This window comes from Saccostrea echinata, unplaced genomic scaffold (assembly GCF_033153115.1).
Source record: "Saccostrea echinata isolate AGI-Se365-2 ecotype Australia unplaced genomic scaffold, CSIRO_AGI_Sech_v1 ptg000044l, whole genome shotgun sequence".
NCBI lineage: Eukaryota > Metazoa > Mollusca > Bivalvia > Ostreida > Ostreidae > Saccostrea > Saccostrea echinata.
The window spans coordinates 727,399-751,490 of NW_026889793.1; the positions used below are offsets into that span (position 1 = coordinate 727,399).

Consider the following 24,092-nt stretch of genomic DNA (forward strand, 5'->3'; position numbering starts at 1 on the left):
CCAATAATCATCAAATTAAGCTATACAAGTTGATGGGAGCCTACATGTAGGTGAATGAACATTTATAAATATCTGTGATTTAATTATCAATTATCACTCTATTATGACCAGACAGGTAGATACAAAACATCGAGTCTGGATCTAATTACTTTATATTGTCACACACAGTTCCGACAGACTGACAGCATTTTTTTTGTGTGCCTGGATTTAAATCTCTTTTCATTGAAATCTTAAGTTTGTTAAGGGATGATGTTATCTTGTTTATTTTGATCGACCCTGAAGGAACTTTATACCTAAAGAAAAACTACCACAAGCAGTAAGTTGAAATCAATTTATATACGTATATTGATGCATATCGATGTAAATTTTCTAATCTTTTTCACGTGTATCAATCTGTACAAGATAACTAAATTATTGATTTTATATACAAAAATTTAAAACTTCCATAATGTTCCTTGGTGCAAGATTTACCTGTATGAATAAATTATTTTCTCATAATGTCACATTCTCACCATTAAGGCAAATGTAAATATAATATCTCAGTATTTGAAATCAATGACAGTAATATCTCCTTTTCAGATCTGAAATTTTTATTTTTTGATAACTGCCTCTATTTGAAATTTTATTTTTTGGCAATCATGTTCTCTCAGAACTTTATCAATACAAGAACATGTACATACACATGTCAAGTTCCTTCTCAATTTAATACCAATAAACAACATTTTTCAATAAAATATCCAGAGCATAAACTCTGAAATTCTGCACAATGAAATCTCATTCACAGGTGACAAATCTATGTATGCAATTATACCTGTATCCTTGTGTGGGGGCCCATGTATCAAATGTTAAAGAAAATATTTTAGTCGCATGCAATCATAAGTTGTTTATTACAAGAAAATTTAACCTATTAGGGTATAAAGCAATTTTCGTTTCTCTCACATGGTCAGTTGGCCTGGCCATTTTTTGATAAAAAAAATTCTGGACAATTTTTTTAAGCACTTCAGCTGATCTGTTGTGTCCTTCAATGCACAGGTCAATTGACAAAATTTATGTGCCCCAGGCCATCAGTCCATTTTGGCAATGACACAATGTGACTCAGCTTTAAAGGTGCTTGGACACAGATTTGAAGTTAATATTTTCTCAGATTTTCTATATAATTTCATGACTTATATGTTGCTATAGCATTTCATACTAAAATATAATAAAAATCTTATTTCATCTCGAAGTTATTGAAACTTCAAATTTCTGGACGCGTTTGATTGACACATCCTTGCACTTTCACGATTCTTAATTTTATTCTTAATACTTAAAAAAAGTGGCAGTTTTGTTGTGTATAAATGAAAAATATTAAAACTATAATCCAGAAAATTCAGAGTAGAAATGTTCGAAAGCAAAACCCACTCACAGTATAATGTCAGTCCGTGCTCAGTGGTGTGTGCAGACTTTTACAATTGAACACACCCGGTGAATCGTAAACATTAACAATAACAGAGCTCGTGCCCTGTTTACAGAAACAGTTTACGTTTCACGGTGTATTCAATTTGTTAAACTCTGTACACAACAATGAGCACGGGCTGACGATATTAGTGAGGGGGTTTGCTTTCGCACATTTCTACTCTGAATTTTCTGGATTATAGATGTAATGTTTTTCATTAATACACAACAAAATCGCTTCTTTTCTTAAATATTAAGGATAAAGATAAAATTTGTGAAAGTGCAAGGATGTGTTAATCAAACGCGTCCACGAATTCATAGTTCCAATAATTTCCAGATAAAATAAGTTTTTAATTATATTTTCGTGTGAAATGCTATTGCAATATATAAGTCGTGATAATTTATACAGAAATTATGAGAAAATATTAACTTCAAATCTGTGTCTAAGCACCTTTAAATTGCAGCTATGAAAACGAAAATGAAAAGAATCTATACTTTTCTAGTGCATTGGGCATTTTCATTCTATTCTGATAATGGTATACCATGGTTAGATCAATAAATACACTAGTAAAACAGTTTGACTGGCCTTTTTCTGAAAGACTTAAAACATATTAGGAAAATTTTATTAATATTCTTGCATATTCTTCAAACATCATGTGCATGCAAAGAAATGATTAGAAGAAATTTAATTAATATTTTGAGACAAAAGTGCTACAATGTATGCTTAGAACTATAACTAGTTCAGCACACAACAGACAGAGTAATTCCATTTGTCCCATGGAAGTAATGATCTAAGCCTTGGAGTTTCTTCAGTTCACCTGGACATGCAAAGGGCATTTTGATAAGAGACAATTTTCAGAACTAGCCATCAAATACATATATCAGCTAGTTTTTGCAGCAGAAGCACATAAACATGTGTTGGATCCATTTGAATTAAGTTTTTGGTCAGTTGAAGATTGAATTTTTTTTTCCAATTAAAAAAAGGCAATTATAAGACCAATGTACGAGGGCTGTTCGGAAATTATTGAGACAATGTGTATATTCTTTTTTCTCACGAACGTCTTTCGGTGAAAATTTGCAAATACGTTTGACAAATAATAAAAATTAATAAAAGCAAAAAATATTTTTCATATATTTGATTTCTTCTTCTCAGTGGTATATTTATGTGTCAATGGTAGGGGTACCCGGCGCAGTCACGAAATCAGATTTTGAAAATATGTTACACTAACGTTCAAACTCCCGGTGGACTCATAGTAAGAGCGAAAATGATTCAATTTATGTATATAATTTTTCAATTTAATTTTGACTTCATTTTGTGCAAGTTTGTTTAAATTTCGATCAGAAATACGGAGATCATAAATAAATTTAAGCACGGCATAGAAAACTGAGAACAACGACAAAATGGAATTTGACGTCAAGGCGGCGCAGCGAGCATACCTTTAATTTTGTGTAGAGCTATAGAGAACTCTTTTCCAGACTGAACGACCTGCTAAAACAATAACAATGCAAAAATGTGTCTAAGGGTTTTATTTTTTTCATTGGTATATATTTTATTCTTACAAAATATTCAACAAGAGTAAAAACAAAAGCTCCAGACGACCATCAATTATTACGGAGTAAATAACGTTGACCCGCTGTGCAAAAATCGGTACTGCGTGATGCTAATTCAACCTGCATTTGACACTTCGTGTATTTTTTACACTGAGGTAGCAACAGCACACATTTTTTTTAATTTTATTTTTTAAAGAATTGTTTAAGAAAAGAGACAGTTTGATTTTTGGAATATGTGATAACAGAGAAAGAAGAGTAAATGCTTTCTGATCGTTTCACTTGCAAAAACATCTCTGGCTGATGTGACGTTAAAATGACGTAGCGATGCTGCCCCAGGTCGATAGACATATGCATGTTTATAATTTCTCCGGAACTTGTCTAATTATCTTATAAATTAGAAATTTTGCACATTTCTTTTATTCGTTATTTATAAAATGTTGACGGAGTTCCATGAATGTATCTCTGGCCTTTATGGAGTAAAAGTAAATGTCTCAATAATTTCCGAACAGCCCTCGTATGTGACCCCTTAATTAAGGGGTGGATTTTCTTAAGAAAGTCTATGAGAATATAATTTTTATGCCCATTAGCCTTTTAATTGTTTTATATATAATTTGGTAATTTATCAAAAGTTTACAAAAGATAGACATTTAAAGCATACTAAATGAGTTTCTTTAAAAAAAATAATCTTACAAATGGAATTTTTTGGGTTGTCTTTTGAAACCCATTGATATTATGTTTATAAGTTTGTTGTCATAATTACCAAGTTAGTCTGACCTGTGTTCTTTAACAGTATGACTGATATTATTATTTCATTCTTCAAGACTAGCACTATATTTTAATCATACACAGAGAAACATCAGGAAACAAATTTGTATCAGAACATTCATTGTACTTATTTTGTGTGACCTTTTGCGATAATTGCGGTCTTAATTAGCTGACTTTTCTGTTCTCTCTTATTGTGTGCAGAATAACTGTTGAAGAATATGGTGTACTAGTAAGGCCACCTCCTCTCTTTCTTCATTTTCCTTAGAGCAAGGGAGTGAAGAGTAAGGGGTGACATTGCAACTGAGTTGGGGTTCCAGGGAATATACAGCTGTAGGTAGTGAGAAGAAAGAATGCAAGAGCAACAAAAAAAGAAGGCAAGAATGAGAGGGTCATTAAAATTTAAATTAGGGATCCAGAAAATGAATGATATCATAGGAATGTGAGAGAGCTAGGGCAACAAAGGCACCTTGCAAATGAGCACATCAATCCTGATATAAATTATTACTTGGGTAACGTCTGTTACATATTCACTCACTCACCCAGCAACTTGTTGTGAGGGGATAACAAAGTTATCTATTATTGCCTATTGTTGCGGAAACTAGGACAACAATAGGCAGGGGTATTTTAATATTGCTCCCTTGCTCTTGTGTTCACCAGTGTTCTCATCCTCCCATTCTCACTCTTTTGGTCTGATGCTCCCCCTTGGTTTTGTTTTTGCCCTTTTGTTGTTGCTCCCTCAATTTATTGCCCTCCTTCCCTCTCATTGTTGCACTTAGGTTATTGTTCCCTTGTTTTGTTGCCCTCTTTCCCCCTCATTGTTGCCCTTATGTTGTTACACTCTCAGTTTGTTGCCCTCCTCCCCTCTCATTGTTGCCCTTATGTTGTTGCTCTCTCATTTTGTTGTCCTCCTTCCTTCTCATTGTTGCCCCAGTGTTGCTCCCACATTTTGTTGCCCTCCTCTCCTCCCATTGTTGCTCTGATTTTGTTACTCCTTCACATTCTTGATTCCTTGAATTGCTGTCCTCAATTTCCCAATCACCTAAAGGGCAAGGATGCAAAGTAGCAAATGTTAGTTCACCATATCATATACAGTTATTAATTTTGATAACATATCAATGATTGATGATTAGGGGTGAAACGATACACCTCCTTCACGGTTCGATACGTATTGTAAAATTTTGTCTCGGTTCGGTTATTTTCGATACGATACATTTTCATAGAAGGAAACGAATTCAACGTTGTTTTATGCTTTCTTTTTCTAAATCTAGTCAGATATTTTACGAATTTTATTTGCAAATTGACTAGAAGAAATTGATTACAATTATTTGACTGTCAAAAATTATTTTACAAGCTATCAGTCATCAAAAATTTACGTTTTCTATACTTATTTATACTGAATAACGTGTTTACCTTATGCCAAACCCGACTGAATAACGATCCCGACCGAAAAATGAACCGAACCGAAAATTAGAGATTTTGCACCGTGTATCAAACCGAGAAAAAATACCGCGGTGTATCGATACCGCGGTGAACCGTTTCACTCCTATTGATGATTGGCATTTCTTTCATCTCTTCATTAATTATTATTTGCTTATTATATCCAGATGAAGCCCATGAGAGGTGCATCTAATTTGTTTTGTTTTATTTGGCAGGTACATCAATTACATTTTTACAGAAATGACTATGCATTTTTGTGCAATATGGTATGAAATGCTGACACTTTTTGTACATTCTTGGCTATCAAGATGATTATAAGTCAGCTTTCTTGAGGTCCTTCAGATTGTGTTTGTGATTGAGCCTGGATTTTGCATGTTACTTTTTATGTGTAGGACATTGATTTTATAGAATTCAAAAGAATTATGGTGTGATAGTGATGGGACCATTTCCTATACTCTTAACCTTATAACAATATACAGACTGAAGCGTAATTTTTGACAGAGTTGGAGTGGTGGAAGAGGAGTTATTATAATCCTGTCCTACGGGGGGCTTAATATTATTTTGCCTTTAATAAGGAATATTTTCAGTCTCTGTGCATCATATTCTGATCAAAATAGTTTGTGGAACTCTGCATGTTGAATTTTAATGTCACAGCTTTGATCCAGGGCACATTCAAGGGTATACATGTATCTGGAGGATAGAGGAAGAATTTTACAGGGAGATTTCAAGCTTAAAGGATGTATTATGGAAAGTGCTACTTTTTAAATTATTTTTATTTGACTCTGAGGCATTCTTCAGAGAGTTTAAACTGCCTATTAAGGACATACGCAACGTACCTTACCTACTGATAATTTTTCGAGATATTCTTAATTTAAGATTGTAGTGCCATCAGATGTTCGTAGACAAAAAATCAGCATGCATTACCAGGGGTTTTGAAATGATATCAAATGATGAAAATTCTGGTATAATTCAAAGAAAAATATACAAAAATTACTAAACATATATTCTAGATGTTTTGTTTATCCAAACTTGTTTTAGAAAAAGTGTACAATAGCATATATAGACATTAAAATGTAGCACACAGTTCCTTTAAGTATTGGAACTCTTCAACTCCAGGGAAAAAGACTATAAAGTTCAAACTACGTTGCGTATGTCCTTAAGAGCTCACTTGAATTACATCGGTATATTTTAATTTTATTGTTTGATTTTCACTGGTTGAGTATTTACTAACCATGGCATAAACAGTTGAACTTCATTATTTCAAACACTGACATTTTGTATACCAAGAATATTGATGTAACGTGCATTGGCATTCCCAACTGCTTTTTCCTAATTTTTTTTTACCCTTGTCATCTCAAGTCCATGGATGTCTTGAAGTTTTATCTTTCTCCCCTTGAGTTTGTGATAACAAGGTTTTACTGTACATGCATAAATACAAAGTAGCTGAGGGAATGTTGTAACTGAGATGTTAACTACAGATTGAGATACTGGGCATTATCATTCAAGGTTATAAAATCTGACACTAAATGAGAAGGTAAATTGAGAACCATTTGCAGTCAAAATGAGACATTAACCAAACTTGATCAATTTCCTGTTCATATTATACTTAACAAAGAAAAATCAGGTATGAAGTCACTGTGACAGAAGAAAGCTATCTTTAAAATTTGGTGGGTAGCGTATCTCTTGTTTCATGCATGAAGTTTGTCAGATTTAGTGGTTTCTACATTAAGACCATTTGATAAAGTAAGTTTGTGTTGTTGACTAACAATTTATCTTTATTAGTCATATTGATTCAGAATCTATTATTTTGTTATAGACATGGAGGATTCGGGACAGGTCTTCCTGGCCATCATCAGTGCATTAGGGTCAGTGGTGGTACTGGTGGTGGCAGTGTTGTTGTGTGGGTGGTGCCTCAAGAAGACAGATGATGATGATGATGAACTAGACAGCTCAGACATTCTAGCACAGAAATACACCGCTGTGGCGCCTCAGGATTCTGATAAGTCTGATGGGGTCCGGGTGCTAAATAAACGGTCCTGGGAAGCAAGACCCTCCATGCATGGCTCACCAATGCTTGGAAGAGAAAGTGTCAGGTACCGTATTTACATGTAATTTGTATAACTGTAAACAAACTTTTTCACTGCATCATAATTCTTCAGATTACAATGCCTGTTCAATCCTGAATTCTTTGCCTTTTTACATGAGCTGGTATGTCTTAAATGTAATTTAAGTATGCTGTGACAAATTTCCATGGAAAATTTGTTCTTGTATACATAGCGTAATTTAATCACGTGGAAAAAAAGTACAACTACAGTTTTCTATGTGTATATATGGCACTTCTTTTCAAAAGAGTTACAATTGGTTCATAAAAGAAATTTCATATGTAATACTTCTGTATGATGCTTTGTGAAAGTAGAAGGTATGATTACAATAAAAGTAAAGTATGTGGATAAATGATAATTCAGAAATGGAATTTTTTTTTATCCCCCCCCCCACCCCCACCATTGCACAAATCTGTATTTTTTGTGGAACTGCATGACTGCAATCAAAATCTGAATGATGTATTGAGGCTAGGTTCACTGATTTCTGTTTCTGTGTGTGATATTTTTATTAGTCCAAGTGTACATACAGCAAAATGAACAACAGTTCGACAGCATTTTGAAATTGTTACTTTGACTATATGCAAACAAGAAAATTTCAAATTTCAAATTATACATTGCTTTTAAAATACCTGTTTAAAAGTAAAATTTGAAATTGCATGTTGTTTGACTTAGCCATTTCAGATGAATTATAGGGAAATATCATTAGTTTGCCTATCTTAAACTAATGTCAACATATGGTTGAAATTAAAGGTTATCTTATTAACCTTAATTGTAAGTCTCTATACTGCTGTACATTTCAGTTACAGTATAAGTTTTAGCTTAAAATTTCTATTTCTGTATGTTAGATTGAATAAAATAATCTTTTATTTTCCATTTTTTACATTGTGGTTAAATAACAAGATGTAAATTGCAATACCAAGGGAAAACTTTTGTCCCTTGGTCTCCAATTTGTATATGTGGCATTTTGTGTGATAAACATTATATTCTGGTTTGGATCCCACAACAAAATTCCTTTTATTTGATTTTGGATCAAAAATTCTAAAGCTTGATGTTCATCATTAGAAAAAAGGAAGTTAAATGAGAAATATTTTTTTTCAATAAAAATTGAAATGAAAATTACCATGACATTACGGCAATAAAATGCCAAGAAAATTTTTACCAATAACATTGTTTTGACACTTTCATGTAAACTGGATATTGTGTGCCATGGAGTAATTATTTCAGTCTTTGCTTTTGTTGATTGTTAGTGTCAATTACTAAAACAGATACCTTGCAGGTTAATTGCAATGTCCTCCTCTAGGTGGGGTGTTTTATCATCTTCAAAGATTACAATGATAGCTACTGACACACACTACGCAGTCACATGAGCAATAGATGAAATTGCTTTTGTCTCAGTTATAGTGAATTGCTTCAATATGTTAGAATTTAATAAATTAGTTTAAATGTTAGTTTGGTATGTAAAAGATGGGATTAGAATACTTAAGTAGAAATTGTGATAATAAGTCATATGTCTGACTCGGAATTAAGACCTCAGAGTCTGACCTACTGTCTTTGTATGAGTCATGCAGACCATAATAAGAGGTCATCCTCGATACTGATAAATTCTTTGTCAGCATGGCACATTGGTTAGAAGGTCATGCTTTAGCAGAAAAAATGTTCCTAACTAGATCAAACCCACTGTAGGAATTGGAGACCAGTTGTTGGATGAGACTATTAAACATTAGGTTCTGTTTCGCGGAGGTGCTCACACAAAAAGATCCCTTACTACTAAATGGCCGTAAGTTCCGAGTACAGGTCTTAAGGAGACAGGTGAACAAGGTGTGCAGAATGCCTATAGCTTCAGATATATAAAAATCGTGTTCAATTTATGAATTTAGTACCTAGAGTAAAGTTCTCATTATTGAAATTTATGAAATTATGACAAACAAAACTTTTCTGAGGAAAATTTTTCTCTGGAAAAATTATTCTATTATTAAAAAAAAAAATATGGTATTCATGGGGTTCGGACCCTAGCAGTAGAAATTCTGAGTATCATTTTACTTTGAGACTAACCACTACGCTACGAAACATGGCATTTAAATCATGTTTGTGATGTGACCCTTGACTAAATGGACTTCAAGAATTTCTTGGAAAGATACAAATGTTGTGTCATAAAAGTGTGTTTTTAAGGTGGGGCTTTGCTCCATGTTATTGTTAACCAAAAAATTTGTATTTTTACGCACACTCTGATGGTAAACTTTCAAAAAATGGAGCAAAAACCAACTTGTATCGAAAAGTTGTTAAAATGATCCTTTTTGCCTTCTTATGTGTGTGTATGCTATTTCGTAGGCAAATAATTTCAATCTTTGTGAGATTTTTGCAAATTGTGGAGATTTTACATAAAGAATAGTTTAATGTTAGATGAAAAATGAAAGAAAATTTTGTAATGATTGAGATTTAATTTTTCACCTTCATATTTGTTGCACTATAGGCATTTCGCTCGCCTTGTTCGCCTATCTTTCAGCTTTAAGCTTCCACTTTGTGGCTTCTCAACGTAAGTGAAAGATTCTGGTAAAAAGCACATAAACAAACATTCTCTTATAGGTGAACGCTCAGGACCACGGTAAACTAGGATGAATATAGATACATGTATATGTACATATATATTTTACGAAGATTTCCTTATAAATTTATTTTGGGATGACAAATGTATACAAAGTTGTTCACACAGACGAATATAGACCTGTGATATTTTATTTAGCAAATAAAATGTATGAAAGAGTATGCTAGCATGAGTGCTATTGTTTATTGTTAATCTTTGAAACATATTTCCTTTGATGATTTTATATGCTTAACATAAGTAAATAAAAATATTGCTTAAAATGACGAAACGTAAATTGTCATTTTATTATGTATAAAGCACTGTCAAATGAAGACAATGAGAGACAACTCTAACGGAAGTTCTACCATTTTGATACTCAGTTAAGAATGTTTTAAGAATTAAAGGTAATCGCACGAAAATGTGCATAATAGTGAAGAAATCCCATGAACCTTTTGATTTTCCTACTCAAGGTAATTTGTCCAGAAACACTTATAAGTAGATGAGATTTTTAAAATAAATGCTATCGTTTATTTTCTGCCTGTAAGTGTTTCTAGATAAATTGCGCGTATTAGTGTATATTTAATACAGCATGTGAAATGCAATGAGAAAAAGCTCGTAAGTACGGTACATTATATGAAAAAATTACAAAACATGCACGGTAAATACCACTGATCGATAAAAAAAAACCCTGCTTAAACAATATTTGATGTCCTTTTATTGTATTTACTTATATTTGAACTGGACAGAAGATCAGAATTCAAATCTTATTTGCATTTATACTTATTTCATTTATTTCATCCATTGTTCCAAAGACCAATAGAAACCAACAGGTACAAGTTCATTTGTATACAGAAATTTGGCCTGTACATATACCTTTGGTTGAAAATGAAAGTGAAATGCAAAATCTCGAGACGGCTCTTCGTGAGTTGATTGTAAAGATAGGGCACTCGATTGTTAAAAAAAACAAACAAAAATCTGGTGACTATTATTGTATCCTTTAAAAATATCACAGTTAGATGAAAGATTTGCACCATATTCATATTATGGATTTTTGTCTTATGTATTAAACGTTTAATTAAATAAAACCACAATATACAAGATCACTTTTCAGTGACAGATTTACGTATTTTCTGCACTTGACACTCAGGAAATGATAGTTGCAAAAAATTCATGTCAAGCCTTTTACTCTGTGTTTTTTACAATCAAGAAAGATTCTGTAAAAAGTACGATAACACAGGACCTTGGACCTCTGGTCACAACAAATATTTCCTTTTTACTTTAATGTATACAAGTCTCTCTAATTAAGACCGAATTTTGATATATATTGACGCCCTTTCTTGAATACTTGCATGTAGTATCACCATTCTAACAGTATTCTGGACAGAGTGTACGTGTATTTGATACCAATACCTTAGCTTTACCTTGAGCACCGTGTGACTTTTTTATCCATGTGTGTAGAAAAATACTTTCTGGTTGGATAGAAAATAACTCAAGTTGATGTGCAATTTATTGCAGTGCTTTTCTGAATAAAAAGTTATTTCTAACTATGAACCAACCACTATAAAATCTTCTGTCAGAAGTGGGTGATTGCCATTTACATTGCAATCGCATTGTATAGCAGATACACAAGGAAAATAACTCTAGCCTACAGTCAAACTGTTGGACAAAGATTCCATATGTCAATGCTCGGCGGAGCACTAGCATTTTATCCAATACTTCCTCACAGAGAAACTGAAACGTGAGAGATAAATTGAAGATGATTGCAATATGAATTACCAAAGTACTCGTAAGTGGATAGGCATTTGTCATTCCTTTGGAAACTATTTAGGAATCATTCGTTTGGAAAGCTTTTAAAGAAGTCTGTGTATCTGAATAAGGGCGGGAAATAAAGCATTGGAGCAAACTTTCTTTCCTTAAAACTTTGAAAATCGATAGAAAAATCTGATGTGAATGCTTGTTTTCTTAAACCAAAAAAGTGATCCTCTTGCTAGTTTCCTTAGTTATTTAAGTATTTAACTATTCTTTTGAACAAATAAATGAATTGGTATAACGTCACCGACTATTTTAATTTCTATCAGTTGGGACTGTTGAGAAGAAAATGAGATCAAATTTGATACCCAAATAGCTTTTGGAACCTTTTAAAAATTTGCACCTTCAAGATTATATATCTGAAAGTAACAGTAAACTTTGAATGTGAATTTGTCTTCACTATCGCCCTCCTCTTTTGTATTATCCTATTGAAATACAAGCATGTGATTGATTATACTCTCGTCAAAAGATCAAAAAGACCAAACAGAAAATCTACATCTTGAAGTTAGATAGCTGCGGAACTGTAGCGTTATGGTTTTACATTTCCGTGTTTGACCATAACGCTACAGATCCCATAATGCAAATATTGTGCAATTTACGGCGCAAGATTTTCTGCGCACGGTTGGAATGTGTTTCTCCACTTTCCAGCACTGGTCAATCAACACTTGCCAATCCCTAATTCCAGATATATCCAATTACCAATTGATATATTTTATGCACCTCCCAACCCTTTACTACAGACCAATAAATTCGCTTGTTTGGAATTTTCTGCCGTCCGACAAAAAGTTCAAAACGAGAGTTTATTGGTCTGTATGGACGACTAAAAAGGGTTAGAAGGTGGATAAAACATGCAGATTGGTTAAATAATATGTCTAGAATTATGGAGTGAAGGTAGATGATAGACCAATGCTGGATATTAGAGAAACTCTCGACAAACATGCGCAGAAAAAAATCTTGCGCCGTAAATTGCACCATATTTGCATTACGGGATCTGTAGCTTTATGGTCAAAGACTAAAATATAAAATCATAACGCTACAGTTCTGCAGCTAGAAGTTTGTTTGTTATGTTTCTGACCTATTTCCTGCCCATTATCGGAACAATCGATTGCCTCAGACATAACATAGTAAGATCAGACAATATATAGTATTCAGTGAGTATCATTTGATCTGAGAGTGTATAACATTATATCACACGCCAAATGATTGATTGATTTTTCATCATTTTATGTTCTTTTGGACTAGTTTCGAGGAAGTGAACCTGTGATATGTATTCAGACATTGTTTAAATCCTATGTATTGATGTATAAGTTCCATTGTTGTAAAAAAAAAGCAAAGGATCAATAGAGATTTGTACAATATGGTTATGGACATGTTTCAGTGTTAGCCAGTTCTAGTTATTTGTTCTATGTATATAAAAATTCGTGAATTGCATGTGTAGGATCTTACACTTAGGAACTCCCTCAGCGGTAAAATCGGGATAAAATACTTTTAAAATGGGACCAGACAATTCTCCTAGAAATAAAGTAGAGGGTACTCAGTTTATTTCACCATCAAATATTAAGAATTTCTCCTCCTCTTTTTAAAGATGTCTCTGCAGCGAAAGAGAGCTCTAGTTGTACTACTATCTGTTCAAAACAAGGAATATATAAAACGACTCTTTAACATAGAGAAATGCTTAGTTATATCATAAAATTAATTTGATTCGAAATTATTGGCTCTGTCATATCTGCAAAGGAAATCTTTAAAGTCTTTATTATTGGTTTTGTCATGAAACCATTACACTAATTGACCATTTCTCCCAAAAGAACCTCACATAGAAAAGAAAAACAACTCAAACTTAGGGTTAGATCACTGTTTTGTTAAGGACTTTAAAGAAAGTACTGCATAATGATATTTTCAGTAATTTTTATTTAACACCGGATAATTGTATTTAATGCAAAATAAAAATGTGAATGGAAATGGTATGATACACAGGTTATCTATGAAAGACGATACAATAATTTAATTCTTTTTAAGTTTGACCGAACGACATGCAAGTGATACAAAGAATCTCCAAACTATATATTATGGTTCAGAAATCAGGCAAATCACTGTAGGAGGACCAGAAGTTTACATTCAACTCTAAATTCTAAGAGAACGTTACCTTACTAGTCGATTTACATTTAAGAGGCCTGTGTCTTCACTCTCCGATTAAGTTAAAGAATTTGTGAGAAGTGATAATAATTTAGACAAGAAAAGGCTTAATTTATCTTTATGTAATTATTTTTACTATTGTCACGGCGGATTCATTAGTAAATTTTATAGTAGAAGTCAAGGCTGAATTGTATTTTGTTGTTGATTCTTAGAAATCCGATTCTTTTTTCCCCCTGATTTATTGTGGACAGTAGGCCGGTTTTCTCTTTCTCATGAGATTGGATTTTTTCACACCCATTGTACAAGCATTGTGTCACAGAGAATAAAAGCACATAGTAAAAGAAAAGAAATAATTGGATTCTCCTCGTTAAAAGGGAAACTGGGTTATATAATTATCTGATATTTATATTACATATATGTCATTAAAAAGTCCATTTGTCTGCAGCAAATTGGAACAGCTCGTTAAATTTGTGTAGGGAAGATTCTAGCTGAATTGAATTGTTCATTTGTTTTCTGCTATCATTATACACTGTTATATACTGAAGTATTGTAATGTCTATCAGTAACGTCTACAATCCGATTTGGCAAAGCAATTTGTCTGTTTAAAGAGCAATTAATTTCCTTTGATCTATAGATATTAATGAGGGGATACATTGGAAATCGATGATTTGTATTGTTTCAGTAGACTTTCGGGCTTGATTAATGTTCGCTATCTTCATCTTTCAGAGCATAGTATTTCACTTGAGTAAAAGAAAGAAAAACATAGCTATATTTGCTGCTTACAGCAAATTAGAAGACTTATGACCACAGTATTTTAAGATATGCTTTCTAACGGGAGTATTTTTGTCTTGATAATAATGATACACTGTGTAAAAATCCCATTATAATCTATATCAGCTTGCTTTTACGGAAACAATGTATGATTTATCTTGTTTTGAAAAGGACTGATTGATTGATTGATTGTATGTTGTTTTACGTTCTATTCGAGAATTTTTCACTTATATAGAGATGTCACCATATACCGTCGAGGGGCTTCAAATTTAGACATTTACTCGGCACTCGGGGTCATTGAGCAATGAGGGATCTTTATCTTGCTAAAGCCCGCCATGACATGGAGCCTCGATTTTGAGGTCTCATTCAAAAGACTCGCAGCTTTTACTTCAAAGTGCTGAGCGCTTTGCGAGGGAATGGTTGCTACCTATTTTTTATCGACTTTTTACGAATTTTGGTACATTATTTTCTTGAAAAAAAACCCCCAACTTTTTACTTAATGATGTAAGAATTTGTATAAATAAGTACTTGTGGCATAATCTGGACATTGAATGCTATGTATAATGGTCTTTTGATATTTAAAAGGGCCAAACAGCCTTGCATAATTTTCATTACACCGTAATCTCATTAGACATTGTGTTGATGTAAAAACTAAAGAATGTTATTGCACTACGGTTTTTGAAGATGACGTTTAATGTACTTAGTTTATAAGTAGAACATATGTTTCTTTTTTTCTTCAAAAGTTGATCGATCTCAATGCAGAAATTTGACCATATTGCTTTTCCGATAAGACAACTGTTGCGATATTTTATAGTCAGTCGATCTAAAGCTTAGACAAAAATCGGCATTATGATTTCTTGTCGTGCTCTTGGTTTCGTAGAAGTATCTTGGTAAACGATGATGACTTGAAAATGTCATTGTCCTTTGACAACAATCAATTAACTGCGCTTTTGCTCATCCGACGAAACTGATATGATAAATGGGAATTGTACATGATGTGAAAACGCACTCTATGGTAAAATTCCCAAATCGATACATTCGTTTACTTATTTTCCTACGTGTTTTATTTCTACCGTGAATGGAAGGTGAAAATCTTTGTAGATGTGAGCATTTTGAGGTATTATAACTTTTGAAGTTTTTCTTCATTTTGTTCAAATGAATAATTGTGTCTAGAAGAATTCATACTTACATTATTTGAACAGTTAAGTATCTTTAAGCAATGTTATACTTACTGTACTAATGGTAACGTACTTCATAATGTAGAAAACAATGTGCTAATAGATTTTAAAGCAGCTCCAGTAAAAATGCTCCCAGCAGACTCACTAGGTGGGCTGCTGCACCTGCATAATCATCATTAATCGTGGGAGACCAATGTCAATGGATTTGTGGATGACCTTTTCAAGGAATTAATACCCCAAAGAACAATTACTTTGTCAGTGCATCAGGTGATAGAATCTTCCATACGAGTTACCCACGAAATAACTTTTCAAGGAACCAGTATAATTGTAGTTACCCACAAACATTGTCCCCCACTAATTAATATGATTCCGTAAATATTAAGTGTATTTCTAATTATGAAAGCTTTTTTGAGTTTATTTAAAATAAATCTTGATGATAATGTCAAAAACCTGATATGTCTTTAACCATCTTGAATTTAAAAAAAACCCCTAAAGTTATGATCAAATGTGTACATGTAGTATCTTATTATTTAAAGTGAAAATAATTTGAATGATGGATTTCCTATTTTTATATTTTTTCCAAATAAACGACAAGGTAGGCTAAGACCCCTTTTTGGCCCCTGGTTTGGGATGTCTTTTAGAATGATGCAACAGTTTATCAATAGAAACCTGTTGTTACCCCTGCCACAAAATGGGTATTGATTCTAAGTCATGGGATACACAGGGGTCACAGGAAGGTCACAAAATATGTAAATTACCGAATTTTCTCATTTTTATGCAAATTTTCATCGATTTTACAGCACATTTTGTTTCAGAAAACATAGAGCACAAGCTTGCCTATCTACCAAATTTATATATTTCATACACTAGTATCAGATGCATCTTATGTATAAAAATCTCAGATAGACATGCTTGTGCTCTATGTTTTCCGAAGTGAAAAGTATCTCAAATTTGATGAAATTCCACCAGAATTCAGGAAATTCGGGAAAAGGTCCTACTTCTGCAACCTCTTGTGGCCTCTGTGTAAGCTTTGAATCAAAATTAGTGCTGGTTTTAAAACAAGCATCATTTTAAGTTCTTAAATACAAACTATCACAATTTTAACTGTGTTCTGATTTTTACATCAAACAAGCGGCCAGATTCGGCCGTTACCATACCTTGTCCTTTTTATATTGGTGGAAAAAAGCAAACAATGATAAGAAATGTATTAATGAAATTATTCCTTTTCCATTTAAAGTTGATGAAGTTAGTCTTCAAATTTTTATAAGGAACATGAAATTTTTTGTTGTCATGAAAACTAATAAAATATCAATTTCTTTGATCACTTTAAAGATAAATGTATGTCTGCAAAGTTATTGTTTTCCATTCTTTCCACTATAGAGACTTTTATCAAAATATTCCCGTCGCACTGAAAACATTATGTACATAACCCTTAGCATCTATCAGGAATCATCAGCAGCTATAAATAGGAACTGCCAGAAGCCGTCGAAATCTGTGCAGATTCTGGTGAACGTTGATAACACGATTGAAATAGAACAGCATTTTAACGACATCCCAGAGACTTGGGTACCAGTCACGTTTAATAGAGCTGCAATATATCACACTATTCGATTCAAAACAACCAAATTTCTTGATATGAGAAAGTGTTATAAAAGAGGAAAAAATATATAACTTCCTTTTAGTTGAGTTTTCTTTATATCCAGGTTCGTTATAAGTAAGTTTTACTGTATAAAATTCACACTTGCATAATTTAATTTAATAAGAAGAAAACAAATCCATTCGTGAAAAAACAAGTAAGTAATAAATTTTATATGCATTTATATTAAGTGATAGTGAAAAATTATACAAAATTTGGCTCCGATCTCCATTTCAACTTCGGTATAACTACAAAACTTTACTGCATGACAGGAAGGAGAGAGTTAACTGATTATAGATATACACCAGGAAGGTTATGGATGACCTGGTAGAAAATTCTTCTTTGAATAGTAAGGATATGAAAAGGGGGAGGCAAAAATCAACTTTAAACAATATTAGCCGTGCCGTGTCAAACCTAAGACGTAAACATAGGTAGTGACTGTTCCTTCACCAAGCGCCCGGGACTAGAAGTGAAAGTCACTGGTCTTCAAGATGAGACCTTAAAAACCGAGGTCCCATGTCACGGTAGGCGTTGGCACATTAAAGAACCCTCACTGCCCAGTGGCCCTGAGTGCCGAGGATTGGTCTAAAGAGCTACATGTAGGTTCACTTTATACATAAAATGGCCCGATCCTATCAATTAATTGACTATCACCCTCTGTCCCATTTCATATATCAAAATAAAGTAGAGACTTTGTTCTTTCATTTCCTATAACAAAATTTCCTTTTGAGAATCCAGGTATTGGATAACAGTCTATTAGAAAATGCAATTTCTTGAATTTTGCAGAAAACATGCGTATTTGACTATCTTCAGCAAAGAATTAAAATATGAGCACAGCCCACGATCCAAAAATTAAAACATGTTTTATGATCTTCAGAAATAGATCTTTCTTTATGTAATTGCATATTTTGGACCATTAGCCATTGAACGGCATACGGTGACTTCTCTTTATGAGTGAAAAATTCTCGAATGGGACGTAAAACAACATACGATCACTCATAATACATTGTCATTTTCCAATTTAGGAATAGTTTATTGAGGAGAGGGGAGTTAGGCTTATCAAGTAAAACTGTTTCATCTGCTTATGATATATCGCATGCAATCTTATCACAAGAAAAAGCGATCTGCCACCACATAGACTCACTTCTTATTTATCTAAGTTTATTTGGTGGAATATTACTTCCTTTCTATTATCTCAATGATATTGATAAAATACTCATAGGTAACGAAAAATTTCAATATTAATATTTTTGTGATCTTCCATTTAAGATTTAACTTCTGAATACAGGCACATTTGGTGTGACTGGTCGACAAGGGACGCTTACTCCTACTGGGCACCTGATCCCACCTCTGGAATTTGCGGGGGTCCGTGTTTTATGTCCTGTCCACAGATTGTATTCTTTGTAATTTTTTTTAGATCGATCACTGTTCGTTCATCTTTTTCATTGGATATTTATAGAGAAGTTGTAAAAGTTAGAGAGGTAGTGTACTAAAATATTTGTGCTTTAGCTTTTTCAAGGTGTTGATTTGGTCATGCATAATTCAAGTAAGTACGATGAGCCGCAGAAGATCATTCACTTTAATCTAGGAACCTCTCAGAGGTCGGCGCTCTTCTGTTTATTAATAAAATGCAGATATTGCCTGGTTTTTATGTATATTGTTAATGTGAGATTATGTTATTATTATTTTTTTGTTGTTGTAAAGGAGCATAAATATCATGTAAAATGAACATAAAGGGGTCATTCACAGCGATGGGGTAATGCTCACACTTTATAAAAATGATAAAGATGCAAACATTTCTTCTATACTTTAATATTGTATATGCATCATTTGCATTGAACTTAAACTCATTGATCTTATATGAAGAAGGATTAAAAATATGGTTGTAATTAAAAGAAATATGTAGTGAAAAATCTTTTTGTCCTTTATCCTGAAAAAGAAAATTCAAGTTTCACCTTTTTTTCTTTTTTTTTTTTTTTTTGGCATAACTTTTATCTTAGTAAAAGCCAAATGCAGAACTCTTGAATTATAAAAAGAAAATTAGATTACATTCAAAATTGATTGGGCAAATAAGAAAAAAAATCAGAACTCATCCATATCGCCTATTTTGTTGAAATATCAGCTAGCATCAATATATTTACTTAACAATACAAAAGAAACAGGGAATATATATATATATATATATATATATATATATATATATATATATATATATATATATATATATATATATATATATAATGATTGAGACCAACAGCGTTTCTTACTTTAAATCATTTCATTTTCCTATCTTTACAAAAATCAACGTAATATTGCCTCATATATCTTAACGTTCAACCTTCCAGAAGAAAAACAAATTGGTTCTTCTTGAAAACAAACTAAAATATCTTTAAAGGTATGGCCACGTTTACACAATTATAGGTATAGGTGATCGAAGTATAATAATTTTATTTGAGAAGCTCAGTTGTTGAGGCACACGGCACGCTACCTTGCACCTCAAGTTGTATATACAAAGCTCTTACACAAGAAGAAAGATTTCCCTCTCTTTTAAACTTTTTAAAATTATACAAGCAAGTATACAGCTACCATAGTTAAATAAAGAACAATAGACAAACATGCGCTGACTATACATTTAGTTCAGTGAAAACGTGAGCGTTCTCAATATCGTATGAAGATTCAATAAATCGTGTTTACCCCCTGCCTGTAAAAAGGGATTTGTTCTTCGTAAATACAAACTTTTATTTATTGTAATTACGTAAATTGCAGTTTAGATGTTGACCATCCTTTTAATTAAAAAAAAAATGCTCTTTTTTGAAAGTTGATTTTGTCGCAAATTCCGTATGTTGTTAAGTGCAGTCATTCTTTCATCTTTACAGCGTTCATCGGTTTTGTTTTAAAGAAGTATTGCATTTTTACATACCCTGTGACTCACAGTCTTTAGCTATAAAATTGAGAGCAATGTAAAATACACATGCCTTGATAATAAAACTACACATTTATTGACAAAAATATTGATGAAGAAGGATGAAAGATGGATGTCACTGTATGTTTTTGTTCAAGGGAATTGCCGTAGGGCAGACAATTCTTTTCTTTTATCAGTTTGATTTCTTCTCTTTATATTGTCGCTAATGCTGTCTTTATATTCTTTGGGGGTTAACTATCGAATGCTACAATCTATACAAAGATTGAAGGAGAGAGGACACTGATCAATAAGCTGTGTTGGGGATTATGTACAGTTGATAGTGTTTGGAAGCCTTTTTATTTTGGAAATAGCTCGGAAAAATGAACATTATCTCCAACATCAACCTTAGGTGGATATGGAAAAAAAATTGACTTATGTTTACCCCGTCATAGGGAAACTTTTACTGGATTTTGGCGTTTTATTGACTTTTTGAGATGGAGAAGGAATAGAAAAAATTATAGTGACTGTTGAGAAAAAGGAAATTTAGATAAATTGTGGCAGGTTTGGGAATTTTAATATTCTTCTTTCAGGAGCCGATATGCCGATGTTCTGGCAGTAATTTTGTTAATGCTAAATATCATGCATAAATCACGTAATATGGGATTTACTATCTGGTTGAAACCACTGCCTGTTATTTTTGTTCGATACTTTGCACAGTGGTCAGGAAGATACGTTGTCTCTTCCTATGAAATGGAATGCTCTTCGTCACTGTTGAAACATAACAATGCATTACCATCCGGATTTCATTTCTCTTCAAATAAAGAAATCGATGAGAAAATATTAATTGGATTTGACTTGTCATTAAAGTTTAAGACAGCAGGCTGTGTTTAGGACATGCTATTAATTCTTACCCACAGGAAAGGCTTAGTAACTTAGCTGAAAGTTTAATTTGAATGGTGTAAGATTGCATATTGATTTGGAAAAAAAAGATTTGTCTTCATGAAGGAAAAATGTGTCTCTTTGAGTCTTCTGGCTTGATTTGGTAAGCTTCACCGCTAGAAGATGAAGACATTGATATGCAGTTTTCGGCTTTGACTTATTACAGTTGCCATCGAGATGAAACTCATTTGGATTATCTAGGTGACATCAAATGATATTGTTATCGCTAATGGTGAATGGCAATCAGTGATGCATAATTCATTCCTGTGATTCTCGAGGCGATAACAGAAAGTTAAATTCTGCAGAGTGCAACTCGTACATACATGTACTAGAACTTAGTAACAAATGAAGGACTCCCTATAAGTAGCCATTGGATTTTATTCATGATATTCATGTAACATTGGAATATTTTTAATGTGATATTTTTTGTCTGATTTTGATTGGTTTGGTTGACCTCATGATGGCATGGTCCTGCATCAACACAGGGACATCCAGGTAAATTTAGACATCGATTTCAATCATTTTCATGCATGCAATCAATATAACTCACGGGAGGTTTTCATACTAATCGGCCTCTTTGATTTAACCTAAGCATTTCCAAACTTTTATTGTCCTGGGACTTGTTCAGATCGATTTTCTGATTTTCTAACATTAAGTGGAAAATTAACGGATTTTTTGATGCAGTTGGAGACAAATAGATTGATTTATTTGTTTTAATTGTGAAGGCATGGCCATTATGGAAATGGGAGTCATTAAATGAAATTAAGTAGTTGTCAAAGAATACAATTGCCTCATAAAAGTCAACTATTTATTGTTAAAGATATTTAAACAGTAATGATCCAGCATACGAGTAAAAATAACGAAGTCATTATTGTTTTCTTGTGCGAAGTTTAAAGTCCGTGCAAGGACATCCAAAATTCAAGTTGTTAATACTGAGGCCTTGGTTATTGAACATTCTCTTTGATATATCTGTAATTGAGTAGATTTTATCCTGATGGTTGATGGAACTGCATCACTGGAAAACAAACCTCTATGCAAACATATTTTGTGAAATTGACTACCATCAGCGCATTGTTATTTTCAAGAACATCAATTCTATCTTTTTGCATAGAACTAAACTATCAATGTTGTCTTTGGAAACGAGCACATTTATTCAAAACTTGTCAGCCTTAAAGGGGCCTAGACACAGTTGCATTGTTTACAATTTTAAATGTTTATTTTTTTAAAAAATAAACTGAAGTTTAATGATTTGAACTTAAATGGATATTCTAAGAATTCAATAACAACGGCATTCTTCAAAAAATCACGTCAAACATTTGTGTATGTAAACAGAGCACGAGCTCTATTATTGTTAATGTTAACGGTTTACAGGATGTGTTCAAATTGTTAAGTCTGCACACATCACTAAGCACGGATTGACAATACTGGTGAGTTGGTTTTGCTATCTCGCATTTCTACTCTGAATTTTCTGGATTATAGTTTTCATATTTTCATTAAAACTCAGCAAAATTTCTACTTTTTTAAAGTATCATGGATAAAGTTTACTTTGTGAAACTGCAAGAATGTGTCAATCAACCACGTCCCGAAATTCGTAGTTATAATAATTTCAAGATAAAAAAAAAGGTTTCTAAACACACTTTTAATATATTTCGATGTGAAATGTTCTAGCAACGTATAAGTCATGATATTGTATTGGAAATTTTAAAAATTATGAACTTCAAATCTGTGTCCCAGCCCTTTTAATCATACTTAAAGCGACTATCGTTTCGATGTCTCTTTTCTCCGAGTCCTGAATGTTAAGAGGATTATAAAATGTTAGTTCCAGAAGTCCGTGACAAGGACATATGACAGGTATTTATTAAAGATGCGCTTGAGATTCTGGAGTCACGAAGGATAGCATATTTTTAGGATGAGCTCCATGCATGATTGTAATTGAAACAGGTCTCACATTGACAATTTAATTTTGTTTTTGTTTTTTTTTTCGATAGTATGTCGAATGTCCAGAAGCATCTTTGGAAAAAAATTGATTGTTTGTTTAACGTCTCTTTCGAGAATTTTCACTCGTGTTGAGACACCAACACTTGCAGATGGAGGGCTGCAAATTTAGACCTGTACTCGGCACTTACGACCTTTGGGCAGTGAGGGATCCTTTTCGTGTCAGCATATACTGCGACACAAGGCCTCGGTATATACGGTCTCATCCGGAGGACCAATCTCCATGTTTCACAGTGGATTCGAACCCGCGACGTAAGGATCAACTCGTTATGCTGCGACTGTAGAGCAAATGTTCTAACCACTGCGCCACAAGGGTGACGGAAAAAAGTACTTCAGAAATATAGCAAATGGTTAATAGTATAGTAAAAACATTTCAAAATGTTTGCGCTCTGCATTAAATCAGGGTGGTGATAAAATTTCCAATTATGCAATTCATTCGACTAAATATTTACATGTACACTTCTACAAAACAAAATAGATTAGGAAAGTTGCACGAGCTCATTATCTTACACTGACAGTTCATCTAGGTGGTAATTTCTGTATTAATACGATAATAAGTAAAAGATAAATTTCAATTTAATATGATTTTTGTGACATTGACCTTTGGTGCAACTCCTTTTTCTTTAGTATATATGATTAAAATATGACTTAACAAGGACTTAATCATTAGTAGCTACATTACGACTCCTGGGATCATGCTTAAGTTGATGATTATACACTAGGACACCTCTGATTATAATTTCTGATGCCGTTGACCGTCATTTTACCCAGGGAGTTATTGGAGACGGTGATGATACGAGGAGAATCGATGTCCAAGACTATAATTTCACAGATAATTATGTGTAAAGCGAAGACTATA

The 24,092-nt window shown here is 33.0% G+C and overlaps 1 protein-coding gene across 3 annotated transcripts in view; it reads left to right on the plus strand.

Moving 5' to 3' along the window:
- Positions 1–24,092, plus strand: part of LOC133201508 (synaptotagmin-7-like) — a 95,039-nt gene that overhangs the window by 11,632 nt on the left and 59,315 nt on the right. For 2 of the 3 annotated variants that reach the window (XM_061337304.1, XM_061337305.1), the window contains exon 2: positions 7,004–7,280. In XM_061337304.1, the coding sequence (XP_061193288.1) occupies positions 7,004–7,280 (277 nt within the window). Of the gene's footprint in view, positions 1–7,003; positions 7,281–21,099; positions 21,734–24,092 lie in introns of those variants that run through there. The other variant, XM_061337306.1, reaches the window with a different exon arrangement.